This window comes from Pyrgilauda ruficollis, unplaced genomic scaffold, assembly GCF_017590135.1.
Source record: "Pyrgilauda ruficollis isolate IOZ18807 unplaced genomic scaffold, ASM1759013v1 scaffold4, whole genome shotgun sequence".
Classification (NCBI taxonomy): domain Eukaryota; kingdom Metazoa; phylum Chordata; class Aves; order Passeriformes; family Passeridae; genus Pyrgilauda; species Pyrgilauda ruficollis.
Window position 1 is genome coordinate 23,437,976 of NW_024525489.1, and position 19,466 is coordinate 23,457,441.

At 49.6% G+C, this 19,466-nt stretch overlaps 3 protein-coding genes across 6 annotated transcripts in view; 1 reads left to right on the plus strand and 2 right to left on the minus strand.

Moving 5' to 3' along the window:
• Positions 1-447, minus strand: part of MAP4K3 (mitogen-activated protein kinase kinase kinase kinase 3) — a 68,224-nt gene extending 67,777 nt beyond the window's left edge. For both annotated transcript variants that reach the window (XM_041476844.1, XM_041476842.1), the window contains exon 1: positions 199-447. In XM_041476844.1, coding sequence (XP_041332778.1) covers positions 199-309 — 111 coding nt within the window. In that variant the 5' untranslated portion in view covers positions 310-447. The remainder of the gene's footprint in view (positions 1-198) is intronic.
• A 6,734-nt stretch (positions 448-7,181) lies between these two features.
• On the minus strand, positions 7,182-16,368 carry LOC121358771. 3 transcript variants are annotated; one of them, XR_005955949.1, is made up of 4 exons: positions 14,990-16,368; positions 12,947-13,019; positions 9,637-9,871; positions 7,182-9,308 (listed from the first exon to the last, which is right to left on the minus strand). XR_005955949.1 is itself a non-coding variant. In XM_041477219.1 (3 exons), exon 1 carries the CDS (start codon positions 16,078-16,080, stop codon positions 15,397-15,399), a length of 684 nt encoding a protein of 227 aa, XP_041333153.1. In that variant the 5' UTR covers positions 16,081-16,368; the 3' UTR covers positions 7,182-9,308; positions 9,637-9,871; positions 14,990-15,396. The 3 variants fall into 3 exon arrangements, 1 of the variants encoding a protein (XP_041333153.1); XR_005955948.1 differs by having other exon boundaries at positions 14,846-16,368; XM_041477219.1 differs by lacking the exon at positions 12,947-13,019.
• Positions 16,369-16,372: 4 nt separating this feature from the next.
• LOC121358772 (serine/threonine-protein kinase pim-1-like) lies at positions 16,373-17,215 on the plus strand. Its single transcript, XM_041477220.1, has 3 exons — positions 16,373-16,415; positions 16,615-16,791; positions 17,076-17,215. The coding sequence occupies exons 1-3, from the start codon at positions 16,409-16,411 to the stop codon at positions 17,213-17,215; spliced, it is 324 nt and encodes a 107-aa protein (XP_041333154.1). The 5' UTR covers positions 16,373-16,408.
• Positions 17,216-19,466: the final 2,251 nt, after the last annotated feature.

The following is a 19,466-nucleotide window of genomic DNA, read 5'->3' on the forward strand; positions in this document are numbered from 1 at the left end:
AGGGCCGGGCGCCCACCGGGGCCGTGCCGGTGCGGCGGCGCAGACCCCGCCGGAGCGGGGCGGCCTCGCTGCCCTCGGGAGGGCCGGGGCACGCCGCCGGGCGACAGAAGCCCTCCCAGATTTTGGAGGGCCGGGGTGCCTGACAGCGGAGAGGGGGACACAGGCGACACCCCCGCCGGGTCGCGGTGCAGCGCCCACCTTGTAAACGTCGCCGTAGGTGCCGCTACCGATGCGCTGGATGAGCTCGAAGTCCTCCTGGGGGTTGCGCCGCGACAGGTCGCACACCCGCCCGCCTCCGCCGCCGCTCATGGTGCCAGGGGAGGCCCCGCTCGGCCGCGACCCCCCGGGCCCCGGGCGGAGACGGGGAGCGAACGCGACGGCCCCGAGCACTCACCGCCACCGCGCAGCCCGCCCCGCCAACATGGCGCCCTCCGCCGCACCGCGCAGGCGCGGGGCAGCGCCCGCCCCCCATTCCCGGGGCCGCGCGTCCTGCGCGTGCGCGAGGCCGGCCCGGGCTGTGGCTGTGGCGGCCCCGGCCCCGGTCCCCTCCCGTCAGCGCGGCCCCGCCCGCAGCGAGGAGCGGCACCGCGGGCCCGGGACCGCCCGCGCCCCGCCCAACGGCCTGCCGCCCTCCCGCTAAGGCGGAGCCGGGCGTGCAGCCGGCCCCCGTCCTCAGCCGGGCTCTTGGCGCGGGAGCTCGCGGGTGCAGCTGAGGACTCGCAAGTTCACCAACCCCCCTGTGCCCGGGGCCGCTGCAGCACCGGAGCCCGATGACACCGCGGTGCTGTCCCCGTGCACCAGGACCACCTTCCCTGTTCCCTGGTATCAATCTGTGGCTCTCCAGCTTGGGACAGGGCATTTGCCCGCAGCTGGGTGTGTGGGAACCCAGCGCTCCTTGTCCTAGAGCACACAGCTGGGAAGCCACTGAAATCCCAGCGTTGTCCAGTTGGACACATTCTCCAGTGCTGGATCTTGCGAGAGATCCTGAGGCCCTTGTTGGCTTTTGGAAGGTATCCGCCTTTCCCCAGTGGGACATGGGAGCCACACGTTACAGATATCCCCCCATCCGTGCACATGCCAGTCCCCTGCACCGCTGGCACAGCGTCTTTGCACACCCATCCCATGCACTGTCTGGGCAGCGTCTTCCTCTCCTCCATGGGACGGCTTCCTCTTATTTTGTGACTTTTTGGAGCATTGTGCATGCCCCCCCGTGGGATAAAGCATGGGTCCCCTCTCCTCTCACACTAGGGCTGCCGCTGTAAGATTTTCACTCTTGCACACAGGTTTCCAGCACGGAGGAGGCACGTGGGGTGCTTGCCTCCATCGCTGCCTGCGCTCCCGACCCTCTCTGTGGGGAGATCAAGCAGCAGACAGCTGTGGGAACCCTTGTCCCCAGATGTACAGCCCCTGAAGTTGTGTGGTGAGTCGGTGCTAGGGCACCTCTTGGGCTCTGTGCCAGTGAATCAGACTCCGCTTTTCACACCGCCCTTCTGCTGCCAGTGACTGATGGGTGAAATAAACAGAGCGGGATGATAGGGAACATTGGACAATAGGATACACCATCTGCTCACTGCCCCTGCCTGCCTTGCCAAAAATACTGGTGTGGGGTCTTCCCTTTCTGCTGAAAAGGTGCATTCGGACAGGGGGCTGGGATTGGCTTCATTGCCACGTGTGATTATCAGGGCATAAACGAAGCTCTGAGGAGCTCGAGAGGCGCTTGAGCTCTGGCAGGTGATGCCTGTGAAATTGCATGTTGTCTGTCGGTGCATTTGTCCTTCCAATCACCCTGGGCCATGCATTCCTGTCCTTGGTTTGGTTTTATGACCTTTGCTCTCACAAGCAAAATGGTCTCAAACCTGCCAGATTCAGATTCAGGTGTCAGTAATTTTTCCTGGCGCGTGACCGAGGTTTTTGCGGCACATTTTGCTGCTTTCTGCAGCGGAAGCACTGGGACAGGGACAGATTAGCTGTGCAGAGCTGCCACAGATGCTCTAAGAGCCAGTCCAAGGGGACTGGGCTCTGTGACAAGTTCAGAAGTAGCAGCAGCTCTGACCGAGTTACAGAAGGAAATGCCAGGGAATTTGAGCTCCATCCAGAAAGGCTGACAGATATCCTGCTGGGGAAAGCCGATAACCTTGTCACCCTTCTGCTCTTGCCTCTCAGTCTTCATTTTTATCCCATTAGAGGGGAACTGGCTTATAGTTGTTCCCATATTATGTTCTTGCAAAGTTCTGCTTTGGTAGAAATGGTTATGAATGAAGAAAGCAGAATTATTTTCCCTCTTAAATCCTGCTTTCTATGCATGGCAGCTGCCTGTTCTTCCTCTGCTCTTGTAAAAACACCCACAGGTTTCTCTGGGAGTGTCTGTGTCCCTTCTCTTCAGTAAGAGAGACAGATGGAGCTGAGAGGTGTGTCCTCCACCCCTTTGGAAACAGGTCAGATCAAATTAGTATCAGGCATCATTTGCTTTCCCACGCCTTGGGAAGACTTCTCTCGCTTTCTCTTAATCCTCCTATTCCTTGGATGTGGCTGTGCTAGAATAGTCAAGCCACATGCTGCAGAGAGGCAGGCTGGGCTCCTTTCATACCATAGAGGAAAGTCAAATGAACCCAACAGAACAGCATTTGGGTATTGGACATTGTTGTGAGAGTTCAGTCACTGCCAATTGCTTGAAGAGTTTTGGTGTCTTCAGGAATCACGAGCCCCAGCTGCAGTCAGTGGCATGGAAAATACCCTGCTAAGACTGGATGCCTTGTTGTTTCCAACTGTGTTCACAATCCATCCATCCTGCTGCTGCTGCTCCTGCTTTGATATGAAATGCTGGTTTGTGCTCTACAGCCCCAGGTCCTGGCCACTGCTTCAAATGGGAGCTCTGGTTCTTTCGCCAGCATGCATTGGCAGACTCCACCTGGCTCCAGCCAGGTGACACCAATGCGATTTGTCACAGTTGAAAACCTCTTTGCAACTCTCTGGCATCTTTCCATGCCAGAATAAAGGGCAAGGCACTGCATCTGATGGTGCTGCAGAGGGAAAGCAGCCACTGGCCTGCCTGTCTCTTTTGTTTATGGGACTGGAGGTGCTGTGAGAGGGAAGGTGTCCTTAGAGGGTCCTGTTTGAGCCAAGGTGGGATCATACATTGAATCTGGAAAGTTCTTTCTGGAATGCTGAAGGTTGCTTTGGTCAGGGGAAGAGCTGCATTTTTGTTAGTCCAGGGCAGGCTGGTTAAAAAAGCGTAGGAAAGAATTAATGTAGAGGTGGGAGGGAAGGAAGGAAGGAAGGAAGGAAGGAAGGAAGGAAGGAAGGAAGGAAGGAAGGAAGGAAGGAAGGAAGGAAGGAAGGAAGGAAGGAAGGAAGGAAGGAAGGAAGGAAGGAAGGAAGGAAGGAAGGAAGGAAGGAAGGAAGGAAGGAAGGAAGGAAGGAAGGAAGGAAGGAAGGAAGGAAGGAAGGAAGGAAGGAAGGAAGGAAGGAAGGAAGGAAGGAAGGAAGGAAGGAAGGAAGGAAGGAAGGAAGGAAGGAAGGAAGGAAGGAAGGAAGGAAGGAAGGAAGGAAGGAAGGAAGGAAGGAAGGAAGGAAGGAAGGAAGGAAGGAAGGAAGGAAGGAAGGAAGGAAGGAAGGAAGGAAGGAAGGAAGGAAGGAAGGAAGGAAGGAAGGAAGGAAGGAAGGAAGGAAGGAAGGAAGGAAGGAAGGAAGGAAGGAAGGAAGGAAGGAAGGAAGGAAGGAAGGAAGGAAGGAAGGAAGGAAGGAAGGAAGGAAGGAAGGAAGGAAGGAAGGAAGGAAGGAAGGAAGGAAGGAAGGAAGGAAGGAAGGAAGGAAGGAAGGAAGGAAGGAAGGAAGGAAGGAAGGAAGGAAGGAAGGAAGGAAGGAAGGAAGGAAGGAAGGAAGGAAGGAAGGAAGGAAGGAAGGAAGGAAGGAAGGAAGGAAGGAAGGAAGGAAGGAAGGAAGGAAGGAAGGAAGGAAGGAAGGAAGGAAGGAAGGAAGGAAGGAAGGAAGGAAGGAAGGAAGGAAGGAAGGAAGGAAGGAAGGAAGGAAGGAAGGAAGGAAGGAAGGAAGGAAGGAAGGAAGGAAGGAAGGAAGGAAGGAAGGAAGGAAGGAAGGAAGGAAGGAAGGAAGGAAGGAAGGAAGGAAGGAAGGAAGGAAGGAAGGAAGGAAGGAAGGAAGGAAGGAAGGAAGGAAGGAAGGAAGGAAGGAAGGAAGGAAGGAAGGAAGGAAGGAAGGAAGGAAGGAAGGAAGGAAGGAAGGAAGGAAGGAAGGAAGGAAGGAAGGAAGGAAGGAAGGAAGGAAGGAAGGAAGGAAGGAAGGAAGGAAGGAAGGAAGGAAGGAAGGAAGGAAGGAAGGAAGGAAGGAAGGAAGGAAGGAAGGAAGGAAGGAAGGAAGGAAGGAAGGAAGGAAGGAAGGAAGGAAGGAAGGAAGGAAGGAAGGAAGGAAGGAAGGAAGGAAGGAAGGAAGGAAGGAAGGAAGGAAGGAAGGAAGGAAGGAAGGAAGGAAGGAAGGAAGGAAGGAAGGAAGGAAGGAAGGAAGGAAGGAAGGAAGGAAGGAAGGAAGGAAGGAAGGAAGGAAGGAAGGAAGGAAGGAAGGAAGGAAGGAAGGAAGGAAGGAAGGAAGGAAGGAAGGAAGGAAGGAAGGAAGGAAGGAAGGAAGGAAGGAAGGAAGGAAGGAAGGAAGGAAGGAAGGAAGGAAGGAAGGAAGGAAGGAAGGAAGGAAGGAAGGAAGGAAGGAAGGAAGGAAGGAAGGAAGGAAGGAAGGAAGGGAAAGGAAAGGAAAGCTGTGTATACTAGTCCTACACTGATATAACCCTGTTGCAGTCACTCCTGATATCCAGAGGGAAAAGCTAAGCCTCACACTTTCAGGGATGACTCTAAGACTGTAAAAAAGCAACAATGCAGCCTGATAATTTTTTCCCTCTCCTCAAACATGAGACTTTTATGTTGTACTTCACAGAAAAAAGACAATAAATCTTTCCAGCATGATGCCAACAGTCGGAATACTTGGCTTCTTCTGTGCTCTCTTCCTGTTTTAACAGCTCCCAGAGCAATGTCTGACTCCCAGCCCTTCTGGACCTCAGACAGCATCTCCTCGTCCACTCCTATCTGCTCCCAAATGCCTTTTGCTGGTTGCTTCCCATTCATCTAAGCAAGCTCAGCTCCACTTCCCAAAGCACCCTTGCTCCAGGAGGGGCACCCTGCAGGATGGGACCCTTTGCACTGAGTACCTGCTTTATTTGTGAAGCAACTGCACAGCCTTTTAAAAGCCTTTTAAAGAAGCCAACTCTATGGTGTCATGCTAAGGAGCAAGGTGCCAGCAGTGAGAGCTTATTCTAGCATTTGTTCTGCAAAGAACGTGGAAGGCAAAAATGGCTTTTTCGAGGTAAATGGTGCCCCAGGGCAGCAACGGCTGCAGGGGCAAGGTAGGTGACATTTCTGTGGCATTTGCCAGATGGTGGCCCTTCGGGGATACCAGCTGGTGGTGCAGCGTGTGGCAGCTGGAATCCAGCCAGACCCCTGCATCACTTTTTCCTTCTTTTTTCTTACCCTGCCCTCCTTCCCCTCTTGCAAAAATAAAGCTTGCATGAGGTCCAGCCTGATCCCTCCCTCCTTCTCTCTCTGCTGCAAGTTCTATGTTTCAGCCAGTGCTGCCAGTGGCCAGCATGGGCTGCTGGAGGGAAGTTAGCAATAGCCAGTTCCCAGCAGGCAGAGTTCCTGCACACGATTTTGCATTAGTCAGAGCCTTGTTTCTCCTGCTGCAGCACAAGCCTGTTCTGGGAAGGTTTTTCTTTACCAGGAGGGGCATGAGTATAGTGTGAGAGGAAACACACTGATCATTTTTACCCAGAAGCCCAGTAGTAAGCATTTCCCCATGTTTTTACATTTCTGGGAAATACTTGTTTGTGTCTTTCAGAGACAAGCAGTATTCTTTTGGAAAGGACAAGGGGAAGGGAAGAAATCCAGCTCGCATGTAATAAATAATGCTTTATGAGTGCTGCTGGCCATCTGTGCATTGGCCATTGCTGCTGGTGGATCCAGGATAACAGCTTGAAGCCCCACATTCTGATTTCACTGGGAAGGGTCCAGCAGGAGCCATGTCAGAAACTGACAGCAGAAGCCACATGCTAAAAATAATTACGACAGGACCTGTCTGCATGGAAACTCCACAGAATTTAGAAACTGGAGCATTTCTTTCCAGCCAAACTACTTTAACTTTCAACTCTAGAAGGAAATAGAGAACAAGGAGTGTATCACTGCACAAAACCATGCTGCACCCACATCTTGAAGGTCATATTGCTGAAGCTGTATGATTATATGGTTCATGTGATAGTGGGAAGTACCACAACTACAAAACTGCTGGTTTGTAGGAGCATTGCTGCAGCAGCAGCTTCTACTTACAGGTACTCACTCACTCATTAAGTCTGCGATCACTCCTACTGCAGGTCTGCCTGGCACTGGCCAGCTGCCCTTGCGGCTATTTCTAGATGTTCCTCCACTTCCTCCTGCTTTTCTGTGCCAGTGCCACTCTTAATTTCTTGGGTTTGGTAGAAACAGACTGGAGAAGGATTATGGCTGGATTTCTGGGCATGGCTGCAGCTGTTCTTTGCAGGTGTATTCTGGCTGCCAATAGCTTCTTTTGGGAGCAAATTCTCATCCAGCATGTTGCAGGTCTGCTCTTCCTGACTGTGGTGTTTCTTCTCCTGCTCCTCTTGGCCACTCTAAGACCTCAAGAACTCCCATTAGGCTTTGGCCTTTATGTAATGAGTTGGACAGTATCCCATGGACCACACCAGGAGCTCTTGCATGGCAAATGTGGAGCTGCACTGACTGTACTAGGAACTCCTATTGCCTGAACAAGGTAGGGAATAAGAGTGGGATAATCAGTCATCCCTACAGCCTTGGGATATTACTTACTTGAGTTGTTGCCCAAGTGGAGTGGTACCATTTTTGGTGGACTTCGGAAAATTCCATTAATTGCCAACCTGGATTGTGGCCAGGATGGAAATTTACCGAACTAAAGCAAATCACCTTGTGACCCTATAAACATCGGTCCTAAGTGAGACTCTTTGAGCTGAAACCCCTGTCCCTGCCAGGCTGTGGGTGTATGGAATCAAACACATGTTATGGTTAGAAGAAAAAAGGAATAGGGATGGAAGAACTTCAGCATTGCGTGTTTAATACCACCATGTCACAGCTGGAGGATGTGGTTTCCAGTATAAAGCCCCTGGAAGTTCAGGGGCTCTTCCCTCAGAAGCAGAGAGGTGAGAGAGTGTGGTGCCTCAATAACATTGACTTCATTCAGACAAAAAGAGTTTTTCCAGGTTTTATTTTCCTCCATTCCCTATTATTTGTTTGTCTGGACGAGGGAGTTTTTAAACCAGAGACTCATTTGCCATATGGCCCAGAGTGGGAACAGTGCCATCCCTTATTTGGGGACAAACTGGAAATACCTTTTCTGCATTTGTGGGTTGAGGCTGAACCATTTACCTTTGTATCTTGTAGTTATTGCTATGTTTTCTTTTAGTAAATTGTTATTTTTTCATTTATATCTCTTTGCACTTGTCTTACTGGTGGAAGGGAGAGAGGTTAAAAACTGTCAGCAGGTAACTTATTTTGGACTCTCCACCCTGTAAATTGTCTCAAAATAAGACAACAGTGCTAGAGACTCCACCCCTTTTTTCTTTACTCAGGACAGGATGTCTCTCAGAGCTTGCAAACCCTCATGTGAAACTGATAACAGGACCAAAATCCTCCACTCCTTGAGGCTCAGCCCTGGCTCATTGAGAAATGCCAAACATTTCGCTGAACACGAGGGGAGGAGATTCTGTCAGAATTCATCCAAGGTTACAATCCCCCCCTCCATCACACAAGCGCCAGCGTTGCCCATGATGCACAGCATCCACACATTTATTGCTGGAGCAGCGTTTCACACCTATGGAGCACAGGGAAAGAATAGGACAGACCCCTGGAAAGTCCCCTGGGCTGCCCTGCAAAGGGCATGAGCTCTGTCAGGAACGGAGAAGGCTCTGTTGATGGAACAGAGAAGTCAATTTTGCAGTAAGAGTGGATGGTACAAGGTGAACATGAAAGGGAATGGTAGAGTGAAAGGGTCAGGTACAGATCACTGTGAGCATAGGACTGGGAAGAAAAGAAGGGAGATGTGAGAGAAAGGTTGGTTGAAGGACAAATCAGTGGGAGAAGAAAGAAAGGGAGGTGAGAGGCAAGGGTGGTGGAACACTAAATTATTGCCTTAATGCAATAACCATCAATTAGATGGTTATTAGATGACAGCAGAAAATGTCACTGCCAAATGAGGCTAGGAAGCACTACCATAGAAAGCAGACTAAAACCCAGCAGATCAATTAATTTATCTGGGAACAATCAAGATGCCTGGAAGCAATGGTAGGAGAAACCAGCAACAGCACTAAGCAGAGCTTTGTGGTCAGCCTTCTCTGGACTTCTGTGCTTGGCTTTACCACTGAGCACTGAGCAATGTCTTTCAGCAAACAGGTAGATCCGGTTGGAGTAATCTCATACCTGTTTATGTGGTTGTCTTGTCCTACACAGATCAAGACAGAAATACTCCCTCCAGGGGGTCTGTACATTCAGAACAACATGAAGTTTTATCTTGGTTCTACCTTGGGTGAAGAGCACAAATAGCCACAGGTGACATTAAACTGGGAGGGTGGCCACCCTATGAAATGGCAGAATGTCTGCCCAGAGGGGCCTCAGTCAACCTGAGAAGTAGCACCTTGTGATGTCCAAGGAGGAGAGGAGCAGAGCTCTGCACAAGGGGTGACACAGCTCTGTGCATTCAGCCAGGCTGGAAGATTCAATCTGCTCAACAGCGCTTCTGAGAAGGACTTGGGGTTTCAGCAGACAACAGGCTGACCATTAACCAGAAGAATGTTCCCATCACATATAAGATAAACAGGCTGCACTAGCAGCCACATGTCTAGCACAGCCAGAAGAGGGATTTCTACCCACTCTGTCCAGAGCTGGTGAGGCCTCTCCAGGATTCGTCTCCAGTGTTGGGTCCTCCAGTTCAGGAGGGATGTGGCAAAAGAGGAGAGGAGCCAGCTGAGACTACAAAAATGGTTAGGGACCTGGAGCACAGTGCCTCTGAGGAGAGAGGGCTGGACTTGTGTAGTCTGGTGAGAAGAAGGCAGAGGGGACATCTCCCAGGAGCCCGTGACTGCTGGAAAGGCAGTGACAGACATGAGAGCAAAACTCCTGCAGCATCAGACAATGCATCAGGGACCACAACTGTAGAATGCAGCTTGGGAGGTCCAGAAGTACATCTCAACAACAGGAAGTTTTAGTCTCCTGAAATACAATTAACCTTTAGATTAAAGTCTATTCACTTACCCACCCAAAGCACCTTGCCAGAATCAAGGGAAAAAACAAACAAAAGAAAGCAATGAAAAACCCAAACAGCCCAAACCCCAGACACACTACTAATTGTATCTCCATCCTAATCACAGCACAGGAACACAATGCATGAGTCCATCTCAGCTTGCCAAGTTGCAAATGTTTGTCCAATGTAGCATCTGAAAGCAATTTGCAGTAATTTTCTATAAAAATACTTCACTATCAGATCAAGAGCAATGGGAAAGCCTTGAATTAGACCACCCCGCTCCTTCCACACAAATACCTTTTGTATAGGCTGAAAGAACTGCTAAGAGCTCTCTCTTTTTGGTATAATTTTTCCACATGTTTCTTTGCAGGTAGACATCATTCTTAATTGTTCATCCACTTGGCAAGTTTTCTGTCTTCCACACTGTGCCCTTGGAGTAACATTACCAAGTGAGGAAAAACATTCTTTTTGCTAGAAGTCTCTTCTCTTCACATGAAAAAGCTAAAGCATACCCAGTAGACATATGCAAATGCTGCAAAGAAATAACACAGAAAATAGTTTATTTTCCACTCCAGGAGATCTCAATAACAACATCTCAAACTTACCAGAAATGAGCTTTAAAGTAATGCTGCAAAACACATGGGAAAACATGCATCCAGCTCTCACAAAGAGCAGGAAACTGCTTCAGGCAAGATGTGCTTCTAAAAATATTGCTGAAGGTGAAAATCCATTTACATTTAATATTACTACATTTGGTTTTGCAGTTTTATAGAATAATTTAGTTTGGAAAAAAACCATTAAGACCATCCAGCCCAACCATTAACCTAACACTGTCAAGTCCACCACTAAAACATGTTCTTAAGTGCCACATCTACACATCTTTTAAACACCCCAGGGCTGGCAGCCCAACCACTTCCCTGAGCAGCCTACTCCAATGCTTGACAAACCTTTTGGCAAAGTCTTTCTTTACCAAAGAAACTCCCCTCAATACCAAGAGGCTTTTACTAAACAAGGATTTGAGGACTTATTAACACTATTTTACAATACAAAGATTTTAAAGACTTTTAGGCATCCTCCACCTCTCCTTAAAATGAAAGAGAGAAAAGAAGTACCTTAGGACACCCAAAGAAAGTATGGTGAGCTAACAAATGGCACATGATTTGTTCCAGTCAGCAGGGTTCTACTGGATCACTCCCATACTGCTTTTCAAGTGTATCAGGATTCACATTTTGAAGGTTAGGTGTTCATCCTGTTCTGTCTGTGCAGAACTCAACACCACTGATACTTCAGATGCCAGCTGCAAATAATAAAACACCTAAGCATGTCAAGCATCATGGCTCTACTCAGTAGCCTGCATCTCCAAATGGAATTTAAACTCCCTAACTTCATAACTTCCTAAATGGGATAAATGGGCCCTAAATCCCAAACATTTCTAACCTAAGGAGTTCTTTTCATTAGCTTAGCAAGGAATATGGATCCAGCATTTTCAGCCTTGGTATTCTTCCATGGATCAAAGGCAATATCACCTTCAAACCCCATTTTTGGGTTGCAAGAGCCTCCCACCAGTCTGCAAATGAAAAACTTCCCAGGGCAGAAAAAACTTCTCAGGTTGAAAAGGCAATTCTGAAGCTAGCTTTTCCTTTGGAAACTTTAAAAGGTCTGTTCTTTCCCTGTTCCACTGATTCATAATGGCTTTCAAACTCAGAAAATGGGAAAATTGACCATTTTTTGCAATCCACTCTTCCTAGTATATGAGGAAGGATTACACTTGGCTTTGAAAGAGGGGAAAGAAAAGAAGACTAGCCTGGCTCAGTTCATGACAAGTGGATTGAACAGTCTTACTGGTGGTGCCAGCCATTCATGGTGATGAATTCCCTTCCTCACCTCCAACTTCCCAAGGAAATATTTTGCTTAGGATGGCCCAACAGAGTAAATAAGACCAGAAAAGGATGGACCAAGGGAAGGCTGATTAGTGCAAACTGACATAAGATTCTCCTGCCATTCTGTGGGGCTGCCTCACCTTCACCATACTGCCACCACATTCCTGCACTGAGTGAGATTGATCAACACTTACTGAAGACCAGTCCTACAGAAGGGGCTTCTTTTCAGCCAAGAAATGAAATAAAGGAGCAGATGGTTTGAAGCGCCCATTTGAAGCAGCCCACTATTAGCTTGGCTGAACTCTGAGGCAAAATGACAGAGTGAGGGCTGAAAGGAAACACCAAAAAGCAGATCAGGTGGTGAGCTGGATATTCCAATATACAGGAATAGAAAGGAAAATGCACACCACTGTTTTCTGGTCTGAGATCCTTCCTGCCAAGGGGGGCTGGTGAAAACCTGCTAGTGAATCTGCAAGGAAGGCCTATGATTTTAGACAAGTAGACCTCAGCCAAGAAAGATTATTGCTTTATTTGCCTGGCCATGCTTTAAGCTTGCCTAGGTCATCCTTTCCTCTTTCTCCTTTCTGTTGTTACCATGCCTTGTAAAGAATATTTGTGAGTGTGGACTCACATGCAACAAGCTCATTCCTTGTTAGCTTGCAGTGCCACTTCCACAGCTTGCAAGAAAATCCACAACAACCTCTATGGGACAAGTAAAGGATTCAGACTTCCCCAGCCTGCATAGGATCAGACCACAGAAGTAGAGAATCTTTGGAATAAAGCAAACCTGAAGCTGATGAATGTCACAAACCATCATGACATTTACACACAACCCCAAGCATGTGAAAGGTGACACACTTAGATCTCCATTTCCTGGACAATATCTAGTAGGAGCTGTATGTCTTTTGTGATCTTCAGCTTCTTCCCACATGAACATTCAAAGTCAGAGAGCCAAAGCTTTCTGAAGGCAATGGCAATGCTGCAGAATAAAGGCAGATCTTTACCTGTGACAACCTGAGAAACAGCTGCTCACCTTGCAAAACTGCCTGCCAGCTCTTCCATGGCTTATGCAGCCATGTTCATGCTCCTGTACTTATCCTCACAAACAGCACTATAAAGCCACCAACCCAATGCAGACTGGGAAGTGAAAAATGCATGAGAGTGTGGTTTAGCTTGCAGGTTCCTGGTTATTAGTGCTATGAGAGTATGACTCTCCTAACAGTGGGCTGCATGGTTGCAAATTAATTGCTGCTTCTGAACATTTAGTATATCTTTGCAAGCAAAATGCAAAAGAAGAGCTAATCTTCAGAGCACTTCACTTAGCACAGATGTTCAGATACACACAGACAAATGCCAAGGAACCCCATGTTAATTCCTCTTCGTCCCCTTTTTCTCCCTGCAAGGATCGGTTTCTAGCCCAAATCACCTGGCATCTGCCAGAGCCAGGGTCTCTGATGTATTTCCCAGGAGTTTCTGCATCCTGGGAACTGTCAGTTCTCTTTACAATGGTGCTGCACTGCACCCTTGCGATGATGAAGGCTGGTCACATGCCAGCCTGTACTGGCCAGAGTGTAACCAGCATGTGAAAGGGCAAGATTAAAGGTCCTCCATCCCTCCGGGTGCTCAAAACTGACTGGAAAAGTCCCTGAGCAACCTGATGAAACTTTGGAGTTAGCCTCACTCCCAGCAGATAACAGGATCAAAGACCTCCAGCAGACCCTTCTCACCTGTGATTCTATGCCAGCCTTTCCAGAACTAGAGATGCTTCTTGGATCAACACTTGCAACACAACAATTTTATCTATAAGCAGAAGGACAAATAACCTACAATTTTTCTCAAAATATACGAAAATAACAGCTTCTGACCAGTGATAGAGACAGCAAGTATTTGTTGCATATTAGAAAAGCTTGACATTAAAGTAACTTTCATTATCCTTGACACCAAAGCAAATCACACCTCTAAAGTAAGAAATCAAGCTACATATATTGTTATTAATAGGAAATAATATTTCTTACCATTCCTGTAAAAAATCAATACTGCAACAAGCAAAAAACCCCCGCATACTTCATCATCCATACACATGAGAAAAACACCTTGCTTTTGTCTGAATGTTGTGAATTTCCTATATAGGACTCATCTAGACACAGGCTTTGAGGTCCAGAATGAGGTAATAAAATTATTTCCTTAAACCCAGCTCATGAATGAAAACAGATTCCACCTTTTAGGAGAAGTGTGTCTTCATTTAAAATACTCCTACTGCAAAACATCAACAGTTCAACACTTTATGAGCTTTATGAGCTCGTGTGGTACATTTAAGTTACAAGTAACATTTTATCTGGATTTGCCTTGTGTGTGGTCCCGTTAGACAGAATAAAACCCTCTCATTATATGTATTTTGGTCATATTTACAAGTTTACCATCATGGTCTAAGATGAGCATAAAGCCACACTCAAGATAATCGTAAGTTAATTAAACGCCATGAAAACTCAAAGACACAAAATGGGATCACATACACCACAGTTTAATTTTTTCCCCCACAAAGCTGTTGAAATGTCATTCGGAGCCCTCATCTTTCAGCAATGGATTTAAACTAACAACAACTTCAGCCTATTTACATGCTGAATTTTATGTGAATTTGATTTTGAAGTAACTGCTTTTGATACAAACAAGCCTATAAAACAAAATAAAGGTTTTTCTTAAAATTAAATAGTGGTTTAGGGGTTTTTTTCCGAATTCAAAGTGGTGTCTGATAAAAAATTACATTGATTTATCCTTTTAAGTACAGGTGCAACTTTGCAGAAGTTCCTTTTGTATCTGTGTTTGTGGGTTGAGTGTTAGAAGCCCATTTATGGTGCTTCTGTTAGCCTTCCTGAGAATTTCAAGGAAAGGAGATCTCTTCATTTCTCCCTTTGTGTCTTTGTGCAAAAGTTGACAGATCCACCTTCAGCCTGAGAGCGCATTTGTTCTTTGAATCAGCTCTGCCTTATGGCAGCTGCTTTGCTCAGCTGCCCAGTGAGGCAGGCGAGGCAGATGCATTTCCTCTTTTTGCTCTCCATGCTCTGGGGCTCCACAAAGAAAAGTAATGTTAACTGTAAAAATACAGTTGTTAACACTGGATTTACTTATATTCTCTTGCATTTTCCCAAAAAGCTTCTATTAGAAGTCCATACAAAACAACAATTTAATGTAAAAATTAAGTGAAAATATGCAACAGTAGTGATAATTTTGCTTACAGAAAATTACTTACCACAGGTAAGTAATTTATCATAGCTCAAGAAAACCTTATCAGACACAAAGTTTCTGTCTCTTGTGGTGTGAAAGCTGTTTTGGGAAGTGGGTGTAAAATCTGCCCAGTGTGTGGATAGAGAACATATTGCACTGTCTGTACATAACTGTTCTCTGCTGGAGAAGATCCTCAATATTAGAAAAAAATACTGTGATAGTGCTTTTACATTTTTAATATTTTAGAAAATCTTAATCAGAGAACATTTTTTTGAGGAGACTTATTTTTCCATAGCTGTTCTACCTTTTTGTATATAAAAATTAAGCAATCACAATATTATGGAATATCACAAAAAATATTTTGTGCCCCATCATGGAACTGAGGAAAGATTTAGAAGAAAAACCTGAAATTGCCAAGCTTGATTGGTGGTCCAGTTGCATTTTTTGAGGGGTGTGTCATATTCTCATGACAATATATCATCCATCTTTCTCCTCAGAACACCATCCAGCACTGTAGCCAAATGTTTCAAGTAATTTTCCTTTTGTACCTTGAGGCAGTTTGTTCCCCTGCCACCTGAACAGGGACAGGGAAAGACACGATCCGTTTGAAGTCACAGGCAGAGGGGATTACAGCAAAACCTCTTCATGACTTTTCCAGTATTGCAGATCCAATTGCAGACGCTTGGTGGAGCAGGATATCTACAAGTTGCAATGCACACTGTTAGTTCTGCGTGTGCATAACGAACAGCTCACACTGCTGTAGGAAAAACATATTTTTCACTACAACCACTTGTTTCTCTGCCTGCTCTCTGCATAAAGGATGATAAGAGGACAATGGTACAGGGAGCTCATGTACCCTTCAGTTCCGTTCTCGCCCTCAGCTGAAGAAAGGAAACCTGCATAGCAGTAGCACTGCCTTTAAAATGGACCAAAACAGTAGTTTTAAACTAGATATTCAGAAAAAAACCTCTTCACCGTGAGGGTGGTGAGGTGCTGGAACACCGCTGTCAGGACCTCTGGTTACTTCTCTAACAGGAATTGCTTTGGGTTTTTGTTTGTTTCTTTCTTCCGTTCCGCGGGGCGCGCGGCGGTTCCTCCGTTGGGTTCGCGGAGACAACGGACGAACGGCGGCGAGCTCCGGCGGCTCGGCAGCAGCAGCGGCAGCAGCGGCAGCGCTTCTCTCGATCGGTTTTCCGCTCGATTTTCCGCTCGCTCTCCGTTCCCTTCTCCGTCTAACACTCCCTCCACTCCCGTTCCGTCCCGTCTCGTCCCGTTCAGTCCGTGTTCCGCCTTTCCCAGCCCGGCTCATGCCGCGTCCCGCAGGGCGCCCATGGGTGGGTCGGCCCCCTGCCCGGCCATGCCCGGCGCGCCGCGGTCTCCCATCCCCCAGGGTGCCTCCGCACTGGCTGTGGCGCCTCTGCAAGAGCCTCTGGAAGAGTTCCTCACTCTGGTTGTGGTGGGGCAGCACCGTTCTCTGGCTCCGCTTGGCGCAGGCTCTGGCCCGGCCCCGGTCCCGAACGAAGCCCCTCCCACGGTTCCGCCCGAAGCCAACCCGTTGCCGCCCGGCTCCCGGCCCGTCCCCGGGAGCTCCCCCAGGAGCTTCCCCGGTCCGAGCTCCGCCGCTCGCCAGCTCGGCCATCGGCCCCGAGCCGTCGGAGCCCGGGGCGGCTCGACAAGCAGCAGCGGCCGGGGCGTTCGGGTGCCCCGGGCAGAATGGCGAGAGCGCGGTGCCGCCCGCACGGGCGGAGAAGCCTCCCCTGGAGCAGCTCTACCGGGAGGGCCCGCTGCTGGGCAGCGGCGGCTACGGCAGTGTTTACTCCGGGACCCGGCTCGCCGACGGCGCCCCGGTAAGAGACGGGGCTGGGTCGGAATGGGGCGGTGGGAGACGGTGGGCGGCGAGCTCAGCCCGCCGCTGACCTTGGCTTTTCGGGTGCGGCACGATCCTCCATGACACGTTCTACACCCGGATGTCAGGTGAGCCCAAAGCTAGGGCCCAGCCGGGCAGCGGACATTTCCCCCTTTGCTGGAAGAGGGATGGAGGGGGAATCCTCCTTCAGCCGTTTGCAGCCCAGTTGCTTTTCGGCGGAGCAGGGGCTGGCTGTTGTGGAACGGGAGCTGGCTGGCAGGGAGAGGGAGCAGCATCGGCCTGATGAGCTGCGCTTGTGTCCCATAGGAACGCCGGAGTACAGCCCACCGGAGTGGATCCTCTTTGGCTGCTACCGTGGCCAGCCAGCAACCATCTGGTCCTTGGGCATCCTGCTCTATGACCTGGTCTGTGGCAATCTTCCTTTCCACACCAGTGAGGACATCATCAGAGGCCAGCTCTTCTTCCCGCCCCGGGTGTCTCAAGGTGAGGATGCTCCTTCAAGGCACAGGAGGAAGAATGGGATTGGGAGGTGGAGGCTGGCACATGTGTCCTGCTCTTGCAGCTAGTGAGGAGGTTGATCTCCTGGGCTTAGCTGGAGGAGGTGGCACATGTGACTCTGTGCTGCTCTCCTCTGAAATGGAGGATTGATGGGAAGCTTTGTGTGCAGCTCTGAGCGCTTCTAGTGTAGTGTGGGCACCGTTGAATCTGGGAGAGCATGGACAGGAGCCTTGTTCTGCTGACCAGTGGTTTCTGGTTTGTCTCTGCAGAGTGCCAGCACCTTATCAGGTGGTGTTTATCCATGGAGCCCACAGACCGGCCATCCTTGGAAGACCTTTTTGAGCATTCTTGGCTGCAGGACCCCCACGTGGACCAGGAGACAGCAGAGATCCGTGTCTCTGCACAGTAGGATCCAGGATCCCAGCAAGTACCAGCTGCACGCATCTCGTGGCGCTGGATGAAAACCCTAGAGTGTGTCCCTGTTGCCACGGCACGGAGGAGAGAGCACAGCCCAGGAGACGCTTCCACTGGTCCCCAGCGAGTTGTGCAGGGAGGGGCTCAGTGCTCCCCGTCCTATTGGAGAATTGGTGGCAGTGTAGTGAAGTTGAGACTGGAGAAGGGGAAATATCCCCCTGCAGCTCAATGGCACCATGATGTCCCCGCAAGCCGAGGCACAGCTGGCATGTTCTTCTGGAGCACGACGTGGAGCTGGGAACACCATCCTGGAGCTGGCCGCTGGTGGGGCAAAGCCAACTGGCTTTGGCTGTGACCCCTTCCTGGAGGACATGCTCTGCACCCTGAGGAAATCAAGATGAGTCCCCAGCTGGCGCAGGGGCAGGGGGATGCTCATGCTCCCAGGCATGGCAGGGCTTGGCCTGGCTTCACACCGGAGATTCCCTGCTCGGTGGTGATGAGGAATAATTTTTCCGCTGGTCACCAAGCTGCTTTTTGGTGGGACAGGGGATGGATATTGTGGAAGGGGAGCCAGCTCCTGGCCTTGCTGACAGCTTCTACCAGCCAGCCTGTGGATGCATCCATGCATGTGGATGGGGGCAGCAGAGGAGGATGGGTTCCGAAGCCATGCCCCAGCTGGTCTGCTTTGCAGGCCCTTGAGGAAGGGGTGGGTTTACGAGCAGGAAAGGGGGGGGTTTTCCCCACCCATGGAGAGGTTTAATTCTCGCATGGAGTGATCAGACTCTGCCTAGGCCCGTGATACAGTGATAAGCTTTGACACTTTTTCTCATTTCCAGGTCTTCTTTTGAATTGACTTTCATGCAATTGTTTTTTTTTTTTTTTTTCCAGGAAGATTGCACCTGGTGCCCAGACCAGATGGGGAAGCACTTGTACTGTCCGTGGAGTGTGTCCAGTGCCAGCATTGCCCCTACGGGGGGACATCCCCTTCAAGAAGGACTAGGATGTTTTGTAGGATCAGCTCTTCTCCTGGCAGCAGGTCTCCAGAGGTGGGTACCTGGCTCCACAGCTCGGCTGGCAGAAGGGCTTCGGGCAGAAGGCAGCAGGCACACGGGCATCCCGCTCTTGCAGCTGCTGAGGAGGTTGCTGTGCTGTGCTGAAGCAGAGGAGGTGGAACGTGGCCTGCCGTGCTGCTTTTCTCTAAAAACAGAGAATGGGTCGTGATGTTTGGGCTCTGAGCAGAGCCAGCAGTCTGGCCTGGGCACAGGCCATGGTGTGACAGGGGGGACAGGAGCCTTCTGTGACTGACCGTGGTTCTCTGGTTTCTCTCTCCAGGCTGCCAGCACCTCATGTCCTGGAAACGGCACCTCTCGACCTGCTGGTCTGGGAGGGCTGGAGGGTGGGGGGTGTTCATTTGCTGTCAGAAATAAATTGTTTTGTTGTTGTCATCATTGGAGCATTTCTTTCATCCTTTTCCGAGCTTTTGCCTCCCTTCATCGAGGGTAATCCTTTTGTGTCCTTTCTCAGCCATAGACAGCATTTGGCATTGGGGGTAAATTAATGTGAAAAATTCAACTACAGCTCCTGTTGCAGGCCCCTGGCCACAAACGCTGGCCTTTTTCCCTGGGAAACAAAACTCACCTCCCCCAATTTCCTGATGTCAGTTTGCAGGAGGTGTTTGGTACTCCCAGGGCAGCCCGAGTTGTAGGTGGTGGCAGGTTGGGTCTGGGAGACATCCTGCACTGTTTGGAATTTGAGGAGGTGGCAGCCCACTCAGGGCCAAAGGCCCCAGGATACAAATGCTGGCCCTTTTTGGTGCCAAAATTGCCCTCAGCCCCCAGTGTGTTGATGCCAGTTTGGAGGAGGCATTTGGCACTCTGAGGGTAACCTGAGTTCTTGGTGGTAGCAGCTTTGTCTGGGAGAAATCCTGCACCGTTTAGAATTTTAGAAAGCAGAAGGTCACATGGGACCACAGGCCCTTGGGCAGGCAGGAGGCTCCTGGACGTGAACGCTGGCCCTTTTCCATGGGAAACAAAACTCGGCCCCAGTTTTCTGAGGTCAGTTTCAAGGAGGTGTTTGGCACTGCCAGAGCAGCCCAAGTTGTAGGTGGTGGCAGGTTGGGTCTGGGAGACATCCTGCACTGTTTGGAATTTGAGGAGGTGGCAGCCCACTCAGGGCCAAAGGCCCCAGGATACAAATGCTGGCCCTTTTTGGTGCCAAAATTGCCCTCAGCCCCCAGTGTGTTGATG